General features: G+C 36.9%; 1 protein-coding gene across 7 annotated transcripts in view; it reads left to right on the top strand.

The window, feature by feature from the left end:
- Nucleotides 1-19,628, top strand: part of Trdmt1 (tRNA aspartic acid methyltransferase 1) — a 43,648-nt gene extending 24,020 nt beyond the window's left edge. For 3 of the 7 annotated variants that reach the window (XM_052728134.1, XM_052728129.1, XM_052728133.1), the window contains 10 exons: nucleotides 2,929-3,005; nucleotides 5,869-5,940; nucleotides 6,534-6,599; nucleotides 6,897-6,966; nucleotides 7,919-8,002; nucleotides 9,254-9,597; nucleotides 12,425-12,482; nucleotides 12,738-12,867; nucleotides 17,535-18,346; nucleotides 18,881-19,628. In XM_052728134.1, the coding sequence (XP_052584094.1) occupies nucleotides 2,968-3,005; nucleotides 5,869-5,940; nucleotides 6,534-6,599; nucleotides 6,897-6,966; nucleotides 7,919-8,002; nucleotides 9,254-9,597; nucleotides 12,425-12,482; nucleotides 12,738-12,867; nucleotides 17,535-17,635 (963 nt within the window). In that variant the 5' untranslated portion in view covers nucleotides 2,929-2,967 and the 3' untranslated portion in view covers nucleotides 17,636-18,346; nucleotides 18,881-19,628. The other 4 variants (XM_052728130.1, XM_052728135.1, XM_052728132.1 and 1 more) reach the window with 4 other exon arrangements.
- The last annotated feature ends 361 nt before the right edge of the window (nucleotides 19,629-19,989 follow it).

The following is a 19,989-nucleotide window of genomic DNA, read 5'->3' as shown; positions in this document are numbered from 1 at the left end:
TTAGTACTATGTCATTTTAGCAGAGTTATAATAGTAGGTTCTCACCTGAGGCCCATGACCTGTCTAGCTACAGATTTTTGGCCATGATTACAGTACAAGGTATGATAATAACTAATAACAGTGCATTTCAGAATCAGTATAGCCTTCTCGTCATGAAGGTAGCAGTATAAACACATTCAGAATAAGAATACCCAAAATATATAATTCTGAATTGATTTAACAGACAGACTTAGGTATATTTAGGTTCCATAATTTCTGTAAGATGGCAAATGCCATAACTGATTATTTTGTTACAAATTTTTATTACAAAAGCAAATTTAATATAAATATTTTAAAGTAGATGTAACCAAATATAACCCAAATCAACAAAGTCTCAGTATAGTACCCACTCATTGCTTCACTTTCAACAACTCAATATCCTGTCTGTTCTACTCTTTAAGAGAAATGATGAGAAATTATGTGTATTTGGACCTGTTGAGAGCCCCAGATATGTACCAATAGAAGTTTGAGGGATTCAAACTTTAATTATATTTCCTTGCTAGCTTTAATAGATAATGGTAAACCATAATATATGTAGTCTATAAAATTATTGGAAACAAGAAAAGGGGCCGGGGGAAGCACTTTCTAGCTCATTTAAAGGCGAGTCAGTTCATTCATGTTTCTAAGGGGAAAAAAGACTATCTTTTTATTTTATAGTATAGTCAAGAAATAAGAATATATATATAATTCTTATTTCTTGACTATACTATATATATGGTATGTGATTTTTATATATTCACATATGTATGCTACGAAATGATTCAGTCAAGCAAATTGCCATATTCTTACCCCTACGTTCTTACTTTGTGTGAGACTGCTGGGCAGGTACAAAGTACATCACCATGCTGTACAGTGGATCGCCCAAACTCGCTCTGGTGGCTTACCTGAAGCTCAGTTCTCTTCAGCCACTATCTCTCAACCAGTTTACTCTTTGCCTCTGTGAGTTTGTCATTTTCCATTAACATATGCAGGTGAGGTCATAAAGTGTCAGCCAGAATCTAACTTAAGAGAAAACACTGATTTACCTTGGGTCCCCGTGGATCAGCATGAAGGTGGAGGCTATCTCCCTGCTTATGGTGTGAGGACTGGGTGAGTAGGAGGCCAAGAAGTGGAAGAGTGCTTGGTTCTCAGAGAGAGAGTGGGGAAATTCTTTCGGTCTCCTCCTCCTCTCTCTAGTAGGCAGTAGCAGGTGACTTCTGATAGGCAAAGTTTGCAAATGAAGAAATGAATTCATTAGAATGAATGAACACTCTGGGACTAGGAAGATAACTGTGCTAAGAGCATGACTGTCCGGGGCAGTAAGACCTTGACAGCAACTCCCTTCAGAGACTGGGATACAGTTTTGGCTGTGTACCAGGTCTGTCTTGAGGAAGGCAGCTTTCTCCAGAAAGACTGCCAGAAAAGTCTTTGTTATCATCCGTGGTCGGGCTGAGATAGTACACAAAGGTTCGTAACCAGCGGCAGAACTCCTTAGTCAAAAAGCTGTAGATAAAACAGGGTACTCAGTTAAGTTCGCTAGCTAGCAAGTAAGAAATTACTAGTGGCTAGTGTATAAGTGTCACGAGCAGACACTTCATTGAGCTTGTTCATTGTTGTGTACAACAATGCCTGCCGTGGAAATGGTACTCAGAAATAGTAGTGAATTGATTTATAAAAATTGCTTAATGAACGAACATACTGTACTTATAAAGTGACCAGAGAAATAACAGGAAAATGCTGATAAAGGATGAAAGGAGGTTCAGAGCTGATAAATAAATAAATAAATAGCTGATTAGATAAATGATTAAATGGTAATTGGTTTGTAAAATACCTTCACAGGGCAGGACAGGATAAGAAATAGCCAGCCAAGATTTTCATTGTTTATCAGTTCTATGCTACAAGATAGGAAAACCATTGTCTTATGAGTACAGACTCCATAGTTACAAATAAAACATGAGCAAGCTGATCAGAAACACATCTGAAGGATGCTCACAGTGTGTCTCAAGTGGGCTTTCTCTCAGAAATGCACCGATGTCTAAAGTAAGGATTCTATTGATATGATTTAATGAGATCCTTATTGAAAAGAAGACAACTATGTCTGAAAGCAATCATCAAATTCAGTGTCTTTTCTGAACATTTTAATGTCTTGTAACAAAATTAGAAAAAATGAGCACTTCTCAAGATTGATATGTTATTTCCTGGCCTTATGCATGTCACTAACTTTTAATTCAGTGGAGACAGCTGACATGTTCCCAGGTTAACTCACTCTTCATAGAATTTAGAGCATTTCCTGCTTTATCAAAATACTTAAGCTTTTTAGAAATTTGTTATAATAATTAGGGAGGTTGTGATACTGGGCTATTCTTCTTACATTTCTGGTCAGGAGTGCTTAATGAGAATTGGCAAATCCCTGACATGTGTTTCTCATTGTTTATCTTCTGTGTACACATATATGTGTTTTTATGTGCAGATATAAATGGAATCAATTAGGGGTCATTTTAATTCATCTTGTCTACTACGATTATTGTGCTAAACTGACATAGTACTAAACTGACTCTTCGGGCTATTCAGTACATCACACTTGCAAAACAGAGAAGTATATTGATAGATGCTTAAAGATTCTCCAAACCTTTGCCAAATATGGTTAATTACAAAATGAAGTTCTACTTGGTCAAGTCCAAAAACAGCAGTGTTACACCTGAGACCTCCTAGAGGAACAAGTGTTGTGGAGGGAAGAACCACTGTTTTTCCTGACAAGATTGCTTTGGGAACTTGGTGTAACTGAAGCGGCACTGTAAAGCACTGTGTTAGGTAGACCTGTGATTTCTGATGTCCTTAGTTCTAATTGTTTAGTATTTTTTTCTTCATTCTATGCATGTTTTTTTTTTATTCCCAATGTTCATGCCTTAGGGTATTTCACTGGAAGAGTTTGACAAGCTGTCTTTCAATATGATTTTAATGAGCCCTCCATGTCAGCCATTCACAAGGTATGTATAATAAATATTTTCTACTTAGGAAGAGTATGTGTGGGCTGAGGATATAGCTCAGTGGCAAATACTTGCCTAGCATGCATGAGGCCCTGGGTTCAAATCACAACACACATACATACACACCTCACTACAAATAAGAAAATAAAGAAAAATAACTAAAGAAAGAAAGAAGGAAGGAAAGAAAGAAAGGAAGGAAGGAAGAAAAAAGAGAGGAAGGAAGAGGGAAAGAGGAAAGAAGGAAGGGAATAATGAAGAACTTGGTAGACTACAGCTGCACTCTCATAGCTTTCAAATACTTTGTAAATGGATCCCTTCGTTCACTCATATGTATAATTGAGCATCCAACATAGGCATGGACAGTTATTGTCAGAAGAGAAAAATAATTTGATCAATAGTAGATATGTAATACTATGTTATAGGTATATTAAGGTACATTTATTTTTGTTTCAAATTACCTTAATTGCTTTAAACTGTTGAGCATTTGAGCATTTAGAGCCAGTTCTGATTAGTGAAACTGAATTTCCTTAGGAAATGTTTCATTTGTAAATTACTTATGTAAAAAATTGAAAGCTAACATAGCAGATATTTGCAAATTGTGTATTTATCAAAATTAACATTATAATTCAGATTTTTTCATAGCCACATTATAATTTCTCATTCAGATTTATGTAGTCATTGTCAACAATGTGTCTCAAGGAATTGTGTCTTAAACCAAATTCATTTTCTCTGTTTAACAAAATAAATTATTTTAAGTAGCCATATTAATGGAGTCTTATTGTTACTATTATTTTGTAGGTGAGAAACTGAGGCATAGAAAAGTTAACTTTTGGGGGGTGGGCTGGGGGGAAGGGGAGAGGGGCAGGAGGGGGGAGAACAAGGGAATCAGTGGCTGATATGTAGAACTGAATTGTATTGTAAAATAAAAAAAGAAACATAATCATAAAACATATTTTCTAAATTTTAATTTTAGGATATCCCAGTGGCTGTAGCTCTTTGATTAAGTATCTGATGCAAATAATCATCCCACATCCCAAAGAAACCTTTTCAAGGAAATTGTTTAATTTTCCCTCAAATATCCCAGATAGAATGCAAATACTTTCCCAAGTCTTAGTCTATTCTAGCTGAATTCAATTATGAAATGGTCCACTTTGACAAAAAGATAGGCTTTATTTTCTTTGGTACCAATGGGAATACTAAAATCATGCTGGAAGTATGCCAAGAAGAAACAGTTACAAGATCTAGTGACAGTAGTTTTCTTTTTAGAATTGCATGAGAACATGGTAATGGCCCAGGCAGTCACCTTGCTTAGTTAATTATCTAGTTGGCAACTCTGAAGCCCCAGAGTCGGCAATGCCTTTAGATAGCTAAACACATTCCTGTTGTGAAAAAAAAGTGCAGTGAGAGGATACAGAAACTACTTGAAGAAAGACAATGGGCAAGAGCCTTCATTCACTTATTTTACTCTATATCCTCATATCCGTTTTCCTTGTCCTCTTAGGTATCCATAAATCACATTTTTCAAGGAGACTTAATGGTGAAATTCCTTCCTCATCATTTACATCTGTTTGAATCAAGTAGGGATGAGGTGATTTTGCACAGGGATGAATATAAAAGTATCTCTGATACTTTTAGGTAGACAACAAAGCCTTATGAGAAAGGTTTTGTCCATATGAACCTCAGGCAACACATGCCTCAGGGCCACTCACTTGGAAAGTTTCTAGGTGATGGTCTTGACCAAATTCCATCAGTCAGTATTTAACCTTTTAATAAAGTTTGCTTTAATTTTGCAAAAAAAAAAGTTAACTTTCCCATAACTATACAGTTAGACAAAGGTCAGAACCATTATTTATTAATCATTTATAAATTTTTACTATATGACTGGCTGAAGTGTTATGTAATAAATATTTTGATTTAGATGAATATTCTTGTGTTGCATTTTAGCATCATTGAACTTGAGGAAGCTTATCTCCCTGGGGTTATTGTGCCCATGTGCCATACAGTGTGTTTGATGCTGTAGTTGCTGATCTGTGGAGTTATAATTGAAAGGAATGACTCATAAATTAGTGTTGTATAAACTGTGACATTTGGTACTGTAAGATCCCTGGTAGTACCATGAGAACACTGAGGACAACATGGCATGTGTCAGAGAAGACAGAGAAGGTGGCATATGAAAGTGGCTTTAAGCATGTGGGAGAGTGTGGCCTAGTGTGCACAGAGCAGAATTCATGTACTGCTGCGGTGGGCCCAGGATCTAACCTCCTCCCACCATCTTCACTGTATGTTAGCCTATTTCCAGCTGCTGATGCCAGCACTGACTCTATAGTTGTTATCTGAACTCTGGGCGGAAAGGGACAGAATATAAAAACTGAAGATTTCTGAGGAATCTGTTTAAGTCCAGTTTAATGTGACGGAGATGTCACATAGCTTAGGGCCATGAAGCCACTAATCACCGACGTAGAAACCCTGACCCTCTGCTCCTGTTATTCAGACCCCATCCAAGTGTTCCATTCTACTTGAACCTTGGCCATGCTGTGAACTTTGTCCGGTTTGTTTGCTAGCCTGGTGCTGCCTGATTCCGTGTGCTGACCCTAGTTTGTCCAAATCCGGAGATCAAGGGTCTGTTTACACCGGACAAGATTATCTCAGTATTCCTTATTGTCTAGTCTGTTGAAATGGTGGTTATCACCAGTGGCATCTGCTCTGGATTACTATCCACCCACCAGTGTGTTTTCTTTCTTTTCTGTTTTGTTTCTTATGGTGAAGATCAACTTACTTAAATTCTCTTAGTTGACCAAGTCATTTTGGTATCATTATATAAAATTTTTGATAATCTTTTTTTGTGTTTTCTTTGCTCTTTTAGAATTGGCCTACAGGGGGATATGACTGATCCAAGGGCAAATAGCTTCTTATATATTCTAGATATTCTCCCAAGGTAAAAATTTAGATTTTTGTAAACTTTCCTTAAATTTAAAACTATGGGCATGGAAGGATGTAATGTTTGCCATTTTGTAGAGATTAACAGTTGCCACATGCACCCTTCTCTTGTCAGAACTAATAAAATGACAACAAATGTCACTCCATAATGAGTGACAGAACTTTTAGTAACCAGCTACATTTTCTTGCCTCTGCTCATTCCTATTAGCCATGTAGATGTTGCCATGCTAGTGAACACTGCCACCGAGGCTGAATGGCAGCCAGTGCTAGTGAATGCTGCCACTGTGGCTGAGTGGCAGCCAGTGCTAGTGAATGCTGCCACCGTGGCTGAGTGGCAGCCCTTTGAGTTGTGCTGTGCAGAAGGCCTTTGAAAGCCAGATTTTGAGATGTGCTTCAATGGACATTAACTCCTCAAGTGTGAACTTTTCCAAGTATACCATGTCTTGGGAAAAATGAATAAAATAGGGTTTAAAATTCTTTTTAAAAAAAAATCTAGAAAGTTACTTAAACTTCCACTTCTCACAAGTTATGATTTTCTTTTTACTTCTTTGTAATGAAATAGTTGCATTTCTGTTTGGTTTTGGTTTTTAGATTACAAAACTTACCCAAGTATATTCTTCTAGAAAATGTTAAAGGTTTTGAAGTATCATCTACAAGGTAAAAAATTATATTTGTCTTGCATATGTCTTAGAACTGGGGGAGGAAAGTGAGGGAAACTGTGGTCAGGGTGTAATATGTGAGAGGAGATTGAAAAAATAAAATATTTGCTAAATTGAAAAATAAAAAAAATAAAATGTCATTTCTCAAGTAATAACCCAGGAGCCTTGTCTCTGAGTGGCTTGAGTAGAGTTGGGTTTTTCCTGATGATGAAGTATTGTGTGTGCTGTTATATAAGAATGCCATGTCTAAGCAAGGCCTGGGAACGTTTCTCTCCGACTCCTTTTCTCTTTCCAGAGGGCTGCTGATACAAACGATAGAAGCTTGTGGCTTTCAGCATCGAGAGTTTCTATTATCTCCTTCCTCTGTAGGTACCACAATTACAGACCCTTACGTAATTGATCATTTCAGGGCTTCCCCCACTGGGTATTTAATGTAATAACCAAATAGATCTATTTTTAATATTTCGTACAAGTGTTAAATCGGCTCAGATATGGCTCTTACTTTTTGAAGAACATGGTGCATGCTTGTTGATTTATTTGTACATAAAATAGGTTCATTAAATCTCATGCATTTTTCTTTTAGGAAAATAAACAAGTGTAGGTTTTGAAAATGAGTTCTACATGTTTAAATTAGGTGTTTGCATGCTATAATGCTCAAAGTAATCTAAGATTGAAAGCAAAGTGGACATATTATTTGTAATTCCTTTTTGTTACATGACGTTAGGTTGTAAGCATTGTTTTCATTTCATATAAGAAATCAAAGCACTTGTTATTTGAAAGATTGATTTTGTAAGTGTTGCTGTGTTTGTTGTTTTCTTTTTTTGTGTTTTATCATCATTAGCTATATTATATAGTTGTTTGTCCACAAATGAAAAGAAAATCTAGTTTAAAAATTTACTATGTAAATTGTCAGAACTGGCAGTGTAACTGGTCTCTTTAGCTTTATTTCAGATCATTGCCTCTTCTAGAGTATGCTAAATCCTCCTCTTCAAAAAGAAAAGTAATAATAGCAAGAATATCTATATTTGAAGTTAATGTTTTTACTGCTATTATATTATCAATAGCAAATACAAAATGTCTCTATTTCTTGTGAATTATGATCCATGGATACATGATTTGTCAGGGATAACCATTATTCAACGAAAGGTTCAGAGCAGCTATGTAACTGGCTTAGTTTCTTCTTTAAAGAAGACTTCCAAAAATCAGTAACAACATTTGCACTAGCAGAGACCGGGTGCATATCTTTGTGTAGGTGCTGAAGTTGCTCCAGATCTCCCCCATTCCATGTGGTAACTAACCTCTCTGCTCTGCTTGCAGCTCGGTGTTCCAAACTCAAGGCTACGGTATTTTCTCATTGCAAAGCGGCAGTCAGAGCCCTTCCCTTTTCAGGCCCCTGGTCAGGTATTGTTGCTGCTGCTGCTATTACTGTTTACTTGTGAATGGATCTCAGTTTGCCAGTTTCTTCTCAGTAACTGCTTAAGGCTTCTGTGTATAGGGTTTATAATACAGGCCATTTTCATGTCCATTCCAGGTCTCTGCTTCTCCTGATGTTTGCTTTTATCTCTGTTCTTTCTTTAGTTTGCTTTTCACTAAGCTAACTAAAGCTAAAACTCATAAAGGCTTCATAAGTTTAAAAATTATCGTTAGTATTGTTATCCCTTGTCTCCCCATAACTTCAAGGACCACTGACTTTTACATTTGTCATTCTCTCTTCCCAGTTAAAGCCATTGATGACTTCTGATGAAATGTAATGTGCTGTCTTTAAAATGGCCTGTTTAAACATATTTATTATACTTTCCCTGACGCCAATGTTATTTGTCTTAATTGGTTAAAAATGTAGTAATGATTAGTATAAGCTAATCATTAGCTTATACAAATTCTCAGCTGCTAAGTTGGGATTCTTGATGAATAATTTTATGTTTTCATGAGAAATGAGGAAAGGTAACAGTTTCAGTGGCTGAAAGAGCTTTGCTCTGCACAGTCATCTCCAGTACAGCTCACAGCCAGTCACTCTGCTAGTGAAGACCAGTTATCATTTTGACTCTCAGTGACAAGCTCTCTCTCATACTGGACAGTTCCAGAAACAATGTAAAAGCTATATTAGGGAAGACTTAATCACTAAAAATTCCTTGAGTAGTTTTCTCATTTATAAAATAGAAGTTTATACAAAATTATGAGTTTCCAAGTCAAATCATCCCCACTGCCCACCCCTCCATGGGAGACCCCATGGGACGTAAGTATTCTCAGTGAAAACACTGTGAGTTTTATTTTATGTTTTACAACATTCTCTTTTTAATGAAGGAGTTTGGTAATCTTTAGTTCTGTGCACAGTTTCCAATGCCAACATTGCTTTTTAAACTTACTTCTAGATGTGCTGCTGTGTTTATATTTGGTGAGCTTTTCCGTTAATAAGTACACCAAACAGGAATTCTGTGAAATAAGTCCTCTGCAGCTTACTTTCTGTATGGCTGTATGATTAATAACTTCTGACAATAACTCATGGACATAAAATCAAACCACAATGTCTGTCTTTTTAATGTCAACCTTATTATAAAGGCTAAAAAGGTTTCTACATGTTCTGTTGACATTATTGATTTATCTCTTATTTTAAGTAAAACTTTTATCAGTTTGTATTTTTTTATTTAATGCCAGATACTGATGGAGTTTCCTAAAATTGCAACTATACAGCCACAAAACTGTGCAGTAGTTGCAGAAGATAAGTTAAGAGTACAGAGAACTGAACCAAATATCTGCTTGGATAGCAGCAGCACACAGTGTTCTGGCAAAGATACCATTCTTTTTAAGCTTGAAACTGCAGAAGAAATTGACAGGAAACTCCAGCAGGACAGTGACCTCTCTGTGCAGATGCTGAAAGATTTTCTTGAAGATGATGACACAAATCAGTACTTTTTACCCCCCAAGTTATTGCTGCGATATGCTCTTTTATTGGATATTGTTAAGCCCACTTCCAGAAGGTCCATGTGCTTTACCAAAGGGTAAGTTTGAAAGCAGTTTCCTCCGTGTTGTATCTGAAATCATGGGTCGTAGCTTGCCTTTTAGTTTTTCTCAGAATAAGAAGTGTTTGATAAAATGTTTCTCTTAGCCTGACTTCTTTCCTAATTGCCAGTAGAGCATGAGTGAACATTCCTCGTGCAGAACATTCTGTGCACCACCCACAAAGTGTTCATAGAAGACAAGGTCATTTGTGAATGACCTTTGTATAGCTTAAGTACTTGCGTTAACATGATTCCTGTAGTTTGTGAATTGGTCTTATCACCTTTTTTTCTGTGAGACACATCAAACCTTGAGAATGATGTCTATTGGTGTATCAAAAGGAATTATATTTTAGTTTAAAGAAATAACATTGAATCATCCAGTTACAGTTTAAAAACTAAAACTTAGTAGGTCTTTAAATGTATTCTCATGTTCCAAAATTCAGAAGTTACTAAGATTATGAAACTCCCTACTCTATCTGTCTCTTGGCCATCTAGTGTCTTTTGTTACCAACCTGTGGTATCAATGTACTGCATGGCCTTCCAAAGGTGTTGTTGCTAATATTGCTTCTCGGGATGAACATAAAAGAACTTTCTCTCACTATGGCAAGAATGCCCCTATTCCTAATGTCCCAGCCACAAACTGAGGCATGATTCCACCAGAGTTTACTCTTGAGAACCAATGAGTTTATTGCATTTCCTTCCATAGCACAGATCAGGGGTTATTAAAGTGATGTGGGTACTCCTGACCCCCAGCAGGCTGCACCTGGAAAGTCTTTACCCGGTAGGGATGATGGCTTGCCTGTATCTGCACAGATGGAGGATCCTTTATCTAGTCTTCCCGGACCTTTCTACTCCAGTCCTCCCTGAAGCCGTATGCAGTGAAGGCCGAGTTGCACAGAACGGGCGGTAGGGAGCAGCTCGATTCTCGGGTGAAGTCTCTAACCCTCCCCACCCTCCATGAGAGGCAAAAACAGTCAGCAGGCCCAGCTGGGGTAAGCTTTCCTGAGAGAACATAGATGCTAACCCTCCCCAACCCTCCATGAGAGGCAAAAACAGTCAGCAGGCCCAGCTGGGGTAAGCTTTCCTGAGAGAACATAGATGAATTTCCAAAATGGTGGCTGCTGGCTTGGAGGGTAGTCACTCATAATCTTCTTTGGATATTGTTGCCATGGTAATATAAAAATCTTTTTTATGTTCATGGTAAAAGAGGATCGTAATTTGTTTTATTGGTTGCCTATGGTTGAATATTTTAGTGTTTATTTTGGTTTTTTTCTTGACTTATGACAATTTTTAAAAAGCTTAGAGTGATGGGGAAAATTGGACCTTTCAGGAAAAAAAAGTTAAAGACCCTATCTATTTTGTGCATGCCCCTCAACTTCATTCACTGGGGAGGCAGTTGTGTGATGTGACAGTTCAAACTGTCTTTTTGTCTGCTGGTTTTAGCCTCTCCTGCAGCCATATAGACTCAGCCTGATTTTATGATCTGCCTCTGTGCTTGCAGGAGAAAGAACTTATTACTTTAAAAGACTCCAGTCAGCTGTTATCTATTACCAAGTGCAATAGGTTCTGCTTAGGACTCTCATAAAATAGTACTTATCAATTTTGTAATAAAAAGCAACCTTGATATTCTCATGTAATAAAGATGACATAAAGGAAACCTTACTGTGGCAGTCTCTTCTGCTAAAGATGGCGCGCGTGCGCGCGCGCGCGCGCACACACACACACACACACACACACACACACACACACACATGTTTAACTGTGTAGCGCATATGAAGAGGCAGTGTGAAACAGTATTTATCCCTGATGTACTTTCCTAGTTTATAGTTTAAATTGTCCTTATCGTGAAAAGAGTGTTTATGTGGTGGAAAACCAGCTTGGCATCAACAGAAAAATAATGCTACCTTTCATTTCTGAAATATTGTATACTTCTTGTACAATTTTTAAACTAATTAATTCTTAAATGAAAATGATAATAAAAGAATACTGAGTTAATGAAAGTTAAACTCAGGTTTAGTTTCAGTGAACCACGTCTATGTGGTATTAGGGGGCTGAAGACTTTGGATGCTGAAAAGAAATTTTAATTCAGGCATTATAAAAATAATAGCAGTATGTTTTCATCTATACATTTGGTTTAATGTGGCATGGACTTTTGTAATATAGTGTGTACTTTCTAGTGAGGAACATTGCAAATATGATAATTAATAAAAAATGCTAATACATCATTCAGTGGTGTTTCTACAACTCAACTGCCATGTGTAGTTTCTGAGAAGTTTAGATAGAATTATGTCTTTTGTCTTATTTTAAATTACAAAGCATATTTATATACTATTACTCAAGATGTTTCAGAAGAATATAAATGTATGTCATCCAAGAAATACTTTATCACTTAGAAATATTTTTTAGAGAGATCTTGGGGTATTCTCAGGTCAGGACAGTTGTTCTTAATCAGAATCCATGTCAAATATAGTTAGGCATGGTGGCATGCACCTGCGACCTCAGCTCTGGGGAAGTGAGAACAGCAGATCTCTGGGCCTTGCTGGCTGGCCAGCTTAACCTGTTTGGTGTGTTTGATACCAATGAGAGAGCCTGTCTCCAAAAAAACATTGGATTATGCTTGAGGCATGACACCCAGGGTTATCCTCAGACCTTCACACACAGGCACATACATGCACACCTACATACACATAAACAGCACATAGACTCACACATGAGTACAGATGCGCGCGCGCACACACACACACACACACACACACACACACACACACACAGATATTTGGCATTAAAATACATTGGATATTGTGTATTATTCATGTGAATTTTTCAGGTACGGAAGCTACATTGAAGGGACAGGCTCAGTGTTACAGACTGCAGAGGATGTGCAGGTACCATGTATGTTTTTTAACTCAAACTTACCATTCAATAACATTAAATATTTCATTTAAGAATATTAAAATAAGTTTCAATGGCCGTTGTTGAGCCAATTGTACAGCTGTTGTGCGGGGATACTTTGCTTATACTTCTGCTACCATGTGGCACAGCAGATTGTTCATCCACTGTCCTTAAGCTGTTTCACAACCAGAAATGTTAAGTTGGGTCACTCAGTATTTTTTAATTTCTCTTGCATCTTTTTTTAACAGATTGAGAATATCTTCAAATCTCTTAATGATTTGCCACCAGAAGAAAAGATAGCTAAGTTGTCACTGCTTAAACTGCGATATTTCACACCCAGAGAAATTGCAAACCTCCAGGGATTTCCTCCAGAATTCGGTATGTGGGATCCATGTAGACCACAGCGTTCCTTTATTTGAGTTCTCAGAGTTTTGTTAGGAACTCACATGTGATTTTGTGAATGAATCCGTGCATGACAGGTGAGTTTAGGAATCCCCCTGCTTTCTGCTGTGACAGCGTTGGCGTTTCCCTGACTGGTCTGCACTGCAGTCATGGCTCAGGCAGTTCCCTTCTGACCCTGTTTTTCCCTTACATCTGGTAGTGAGTCAGTCCACTCGGGCTGAGGGTAAAATAGTGATTACTAACTCCCTCAGGCAGTGGATAGAATCCCCTTTCTATTTACATCTTTGTTTCCAGAGGTCCGAACTTGAAAAGTCCACACTAGATTGTGTGTGGAGGGGGAAAAATCCCTTCAATTGTCTCATTTTGTTGTTATTTTTATTAACTGAGGGCCTCAACTATGCTACACCAAGCTACATTCCCCTGCCTTTCCCTTTGTAATTATTTTTATAATGAGACAGGCTCTTTTGAAGTTGACCAGGTAGTCATGAGGCTACTTTTTAGCCCAGGTGCTCCTTGAACTCATGGTCCTCTTCCTCCTCCTCAGCCCCCTCGGTAGCTGGGATTACAGGCTATACAGCAGACTCTGCTAGGCCCGATTGGCATTTTCACAGTAAGAAGGTAAAGGGTAGTTGAGTTAACCAGTTGTTGGATACGGCTTGTATTTGTGGTTGTTTTTTCACTTGGGCAAAACTACATTATCAGTTATTTGCCTTTGTTCTTCGCTATAAGGAATGTAAGGGGCACTCAAGATCCTTAGGGGATCTACAGCAGGGGAATTTACAAACAAAAGCAAAGACAGAGGGAAGCCAAAGTCCTAACTCCACCATAGTGCAGGAAATCCAGGGATTAGTGCCACGAAGCTTGGACACTGCCCTGTGTCCTTGCAGTGACTCCAAGCTACCCCCCCCCCCCCCCATTCCATTGCCACCAGTGCTCAGCTCTAAGAGATACATGTTTTCTTACACCAGGGCTCAGGTGCTCTCCATACCTGGCTAAACGGGCAGAGGCACAAACAGACCCGCCCAGCATGCCTCCAAGGCCAAGGAGGAGGAACTCTGCCTCTGAGAACTCTGCTTGAGGATTTGAATATAGAAGGGAGATTTATTACATCCAGTAGAGTTGTGATATCGATGCATGTTTGTGAGGTGAATAATGGGCCAAAGAGATTGGGTTTCAGATTCTGAATAATGAACTTACAGATGAGATCTTGGAACACAGTCCTCTCGTACTGACAAGTTGGCCGTCCCACTTAACTGCTCCCAGTATTTGCTTCTGTGAACATAATCACAGCAGCCGGGCTTATTTTCTGCTCCCTGTCCTTTGAAAGTTTATCACTGTGGAAATTTGCATTTGTAAGTGTAGGTGTTGCTTTATGTGTGTGTTTGTGTGTATAACAATAACAATTGAAAAAAAGACCATAATTTTGAGAGGGAGCAGGAGTGAGGGCATAGGAGAGAGACGTGGGGGTAAAGAGAAGTGGAAATGCTCTAATTTTATTCTACTTTTTTTTAATTTAAGAAAAAAAATTACTATTTTTCCCTTTTTTCCTCTTTTGGTCATCTCATTCAATCCTCAGTGTTTTAGCGATTGTCACTAAAGAAAGGAAGACTTTCCTTGGTTTATGTCACAAAGGGAGAGAGCTTGTAGAAACTGAGGGTTGGACTCACTTCCGGTTTCCAGTCTGCTTTCCTAGTTACTATTCTCTTCGTATTTTGAACAAGCAGATGTAGTCGCATACTACTTAAAAGTATTGATTGTCTAATCAAAATGAGTTCCTAAGTCTTAGTACACTGATTATTTTACCTCTAGAGTTGTGGTCACCATGGTAATATTGAAACTTGATAAGGGATTTGGAGGGCCAGAGTCAGACCAAGCTATAGTCTTTGTTTGCTCTACCTTAGATTAACTTTTCTGTTTCAGTTTACGTGTTTGTAAAATGTAGATATAACACCCACTTTATGAGGTGTTATGACAATTGACTGAGTTAGTATAGTTAAATGGCTATATAATATCCTAGAAAAATTATGTTGGTTTTAATTTTTAAATTATAGAGAAATAATTTTTAAATATTACATTATTTATTTGTGTGTGCACACATGTGAAAGTGCCATGATGTATGTGTAGATCAAAAGATACCTTGCAGGAGTTGGTTCTCTCTTTTTATCATATAGGTCTCATAAACTCATGTCTTAGGCAATGGCACTGAGCCAGCTTGGTAGACCCTAGAGATGGGTACTGTTTATTTTATAAATTTCATGAATATTTTTTCTGTTTTAAAATTTGAGGTGAGTAAAATAGATTTTCTTGAGGTTCTTCAAATATATTCTGTATACAGAATTTATATGAAGAGTCTCTTAATTTTTAATTCCATTTAATTTGTAACATTTTTTAGATTAAAATACAATCACATCATTTTCCTTCCCTTTTATCCCTCCAACCCCTCCCATGTGTCCCCTCCTCATTCTTTCTCAAATTCATAGCCTCATTTTTTTGTTATTGTTACATATTTTAAATTGCCGAATTCTCTTTTAAAATATATGATATGCTTGTGTTGACAGTCTTGCCCAGATGTTACTGTAGAACATGACACAACTGTCCTTCATGTGTGCTTCCAACGTAGGCTGTGGGTACAAAACTGGACATTGTCTGAGCCATTTGTCCCCTGGCAGTGATGGATTCATATCGATCTTTCTGTTCATTTTGTCCTGGTGTCTTGTGACTGACAACTTGCATGTCTGTGACTAGTTGGCTTTAGGAGAGAGACACTGACCTTTACTGGGAGAAAACTGCTGTCTTGACCTTGTACATTCTATGTGGTTTTGTTTTTGAAGACTATTGTTACTTTAGTATATCAAGTTTTTTTTTTAAATCATCTTTTAACTTAAAAACTATTTAATTTTTCTATCACTTAGTTTAGACTTTAATATCTATATAAAATAAAATTCTGTTTCTAAACTCACCTTTCCCTTTAGTGTAATCTTAATAATGCAAAAGATCATTCCCTAGGATAGTATAAAAGGTTATTTATAAACACATTTGTATCTCTGGTTTTTGGAATTAAATAGTCTTTGAGATTAGTAATGTGGATGCCTGCGACTCACTGTCTGTAGCATGTAAGCTTTACAGTCATTCTTAATTGAGGATGACAAGGTTATTATAGTATTTATTGTTGTCTTATTACAGTTACTATGGAGTCTAACACTGGTGAAGCTATTTTATGTAATGGTCCTTCATTACAAATATATGAAATTGTACTATCCTTAATGTTCTTAATTATTTCCTTTGTCTTATTCTCTAATTTTCTTTTGCTTCATTTGTTATTATGTCAAATCTTACTGTATGTGACTAAATCAGATAAGAGAAAATCAGTTTATAGAAGCAAACTATGAAAACCAGCTATATACAGGACATATAAAGACCTCCACAACTCAACAATAAAAAGAAAATAATCCAACGTAAAAATGTGAAAATGGTTTGAATATACATTTTTTCAAGAAGATAGGAAAATAGCCAATAAACACATGAAATGGATGTTAAACATCATTAGTTATTAGAGAAATGTAAGTGAAACCACTGTGAAATATTCCTTCATATTCACTAGAGTAAAATGAAACAGTGCTAATGTCTCTGCAAACATTAAACTCATACATGACTCAGCAGTTTTACCTCTAGATACACAGCCAAGAAAAGATTCCCATAACATGTATATATTATTACATATAATATCCCAAGGTAGAAACAACTCAAATGTTTACCAGTGAATGAATGAATAAACAAAATATGTCTCCTCCATTACAAATATTATTAAGTAATAAAAAGTAAGTACTGAATTTTACTATAATGTGAATGAATTATTCTAACTGTAAAGAGACAGACATAGAACATATCCCTTGATTCCGTGTATATGAAATTAGAATAGCCAGATCTGTAGTAGCATCAAAAAGTAGTGGTTGAGGGTAGACAAAGACAAGGAGCAGGGAGTGACTGGTTGCCAATGGGTACAAGGGTATTTTTATTTTGAAGCAATTGAAATGAAGATGTTTGAGAACTCTATCCTAAAATGCATGAGGCATATATTTTAAAAGGTAAATTTTATGGTATGTGAAGTAGAGCTTCATAAAAGTGTTGTTTAAAAAAAAAACCTACCAAGAAAAATAGTAGCAACCATTTTTTCCAAGTGTAATAACCCATGTTTCTGTGAACTCATGAGTATGTGTTTGCATTAACCATACTCTGATACTATATTATTGTGTTATACCGCACCTTGTTGTATAACATTATAGCATGATGTTATATAGTATTTGGGCCTCCAAATTCTCATGTATTTGTAAAATTTCATGGTCATATTAGCCATCTACCATCTTTAGTGTTTAGCTATGGATATACTTTCTTGGTATTGTGTCCTTAGGCAATTTCATGGGTGAGCATCCTAGAGTATGCTTACACAAATGCAACTGCAACATCACAAGGTGGTACATTGTATGGTCCTCCATCATGCATAGGGCCTTCATTGACCATAACACTGCCAAGAAGACATGAATGTGTTTACGAAATGAACATTGGGCCTTCACTAAAGGTGTCTTTTACTTCTGGAAACTAGGATTGCAAGGGACTGTATTGTAAATGCCACCTCTGTTTTCTAGGATTTCCTGAGAAGATAACAGTGAAGCAGCGTTACCGTCTCCTTGGCAACAGCCTCAATGTGCATGTAGTAGCAAAACTCATCAGAATCCTGTGTGAATAATTGGAAGGACCTCTGAGAGGTGCCATAGTATTCCTCCAATTCTAGACAGTAATTCTAAAATTCTATCTTGAACAAATTCATATCAAATTTAAATGATTTTAATAGCATTTTAGTGGATAATTGGGGACTTATTCAATGCATGTCAAATTGTTTTCTTAAATTTATATTGCTGTATCCAATAAACTTCACTTTGTTGTTTTGTTTTATGGGAAAATATTTTTATAAAGCTTTTCAATATGCCTATTGAATATCTTTCACATTATGCTACAAACAAATTAAGAATGTTTAAATTTTTGTATCTTTTTTAATTTTTAATATTCTTTAATACTTTTTGAAGTATGACATGGATAATATAATGATCCTTAGAAAATCATTTTTGTATGTTAATTTTAATATTGTTTTATATAATGGAGAAACCAAGCGGATATGGACCTAGAAACTTCATCCCTTCTGACTAACTTTCAGAAGTGTTGGAAGGTGCTATGCATGCTACTGAAAGGAAAAAATAATCACCATTCTGTGAACCCTATGAGCTACAGTAATGACTGTCCTCTTAAGATATGCCCATGAATGTTAAAGGAATATCCAGCTGCTCTCTGATTGGATTTAAGGCCTGATCAATGAGATAGAACCATGCTTGGCAATGTCGTCTGTCTGGTTCAGCAACCTGTGGCTCGATGGGTCATGGATGCCAGCATTGAGCGTGGTGAGGTGGGTATCAATCACACCCTCGCTGAGAAGCTGTTGGCATTTGATAGCTGCTGGGAGAGGAAGAGTGGATTTTCTTTAAGGGCGTGTTTTCCGGTATTGGCTCGCACTGTAGGGCAGGCTTATATTCAAGAATATTTGAACAACACAAATTGGACTTGATTTTTTTTTTAAAGAAGACACAAAGTGGGGAGTTGGGGAAGGAGGGTGAATATGATCCAAATAAATTGTACAACAATCTCAAAGAATTAATATTTTAAAAAATTGTTTTAAAATCTCAATCTTCTTGTTAATTTATTCTAACAAATTGATTCTAATTCTAGCCTGTTGAATGTTTTACTTAGTTTCAGTCCTTTGACAAATGCATACATTTTAAACCAAATTATCATCATCCAAATTCGACATCAGTGTGAAGACTATATTAGAAAAAAATGCTCATAAATACTTAAACATATCTTTGTCAAAAGGCCTCAGAAAATGCAAATGCAGGTGAATTATCTATCTCTTCATTAATCCTTTTTTTTTTTCCTGAGACAGGGTCTCACTGTGTAGCTTGGCTGGCTTGGAGCTTGGTATGTCTGGATCTTGCTATGTCTGGCTTCTAACTCAGAGCGATCTGACTGCCCCAGCTTCCAGAGAGCTAGAATTAAAGGCCAGCACTACTAAACCAGCACTACTAAACCGCAGCCTTCATTGTATTGACTCTGAAGTTAACCTTTTCTGTCTCCAACCAATGTGTTCGTGGCATTAGTAGATGAGTGGACAAACAAATTGTGGTACATGCATACACTGGAATGGCAGTCAACATTAACTGGAATGAGTTTTTGATACATGCCATGACCTGGATGAGCCCTGGGAAACTGCTAATGAAATAAACTGGTCATAGAAAGACAGATGTGGTTTCATTCCACTGTGAGTCAAGTTGGTAGAGACAGTACCAACTTGGGCAGTGTTTGCCAGGGGAGGGAGGAGGTGCTCTAGGAAGTTAGTGTTCAGCAGGTGCAGAGTTTCTGTTTGGGAAGATGAGAAAGTCTTGAAAGTGGGTGGCATTGATGGTCAGACATCGAGAATGTGCTTAGTGCCACCGAACTGCATGCTGCAAGTCTATTGAATGACCAATTTTATATTGTGTATATTATGCTGAAATTTTAAAACTTACCTTTTTTCTGAACTCAGGTAAATATGGATCTATCAAAGCTATAAGCTATGTAGCAATAGTCACTGTCTACATTTTGTATGTGTTTAAAGATGAACCTCATTAAAGTCTTGTAATTATGACCTGAAATCATCTTGGTGTACTGTCATGCAGGTTATCTTTACTGCTGAAAGGTCCTTTATCAATAAGGTGGTTTATGGTTTAACTGTAATTATACTATACTTACAATGATGTAATTATAAGGTCCAGTGCCCACTGAACAATATTACAGTAAATGCTGAGTTACAATGCCTCAACTATGAACACATTTGATCGGTCTAGGGAGCACTCTCTAATAATTTGGGAAACAAAATATGGCTTTATAAAAATGTTAAGGGGCTGTTAACCAGCAGTTAGCAGCATTCACTATTCTTGCCGAGGACTGGGGTTTAATTCCCATCGTGTATGTGCCGTTTTTATATAATTCTAAGGTACTTATTCCTTGCCTCAT

This window comes from Peromyscus californicus, unplaced genomic scaffold, assembly GCF_007827085.1.
Source record: "Peromyscus californicus insignis strain IS unplaced genomic scaffold, ASM782708v3 Scaffold_8__1_contigs__length_139910024, whole genome shotgun sequence".
NCBI lineage: Eukaryota > Metazoa > Chordata > Mammalia > Rodentia > Cricetidae > Peromyscus > Peromyscus californicus.
Note: the sequence above shows the minus strand (reverse complement) of the source record. Positions and strands in the feature narration are given on the sequence as shown.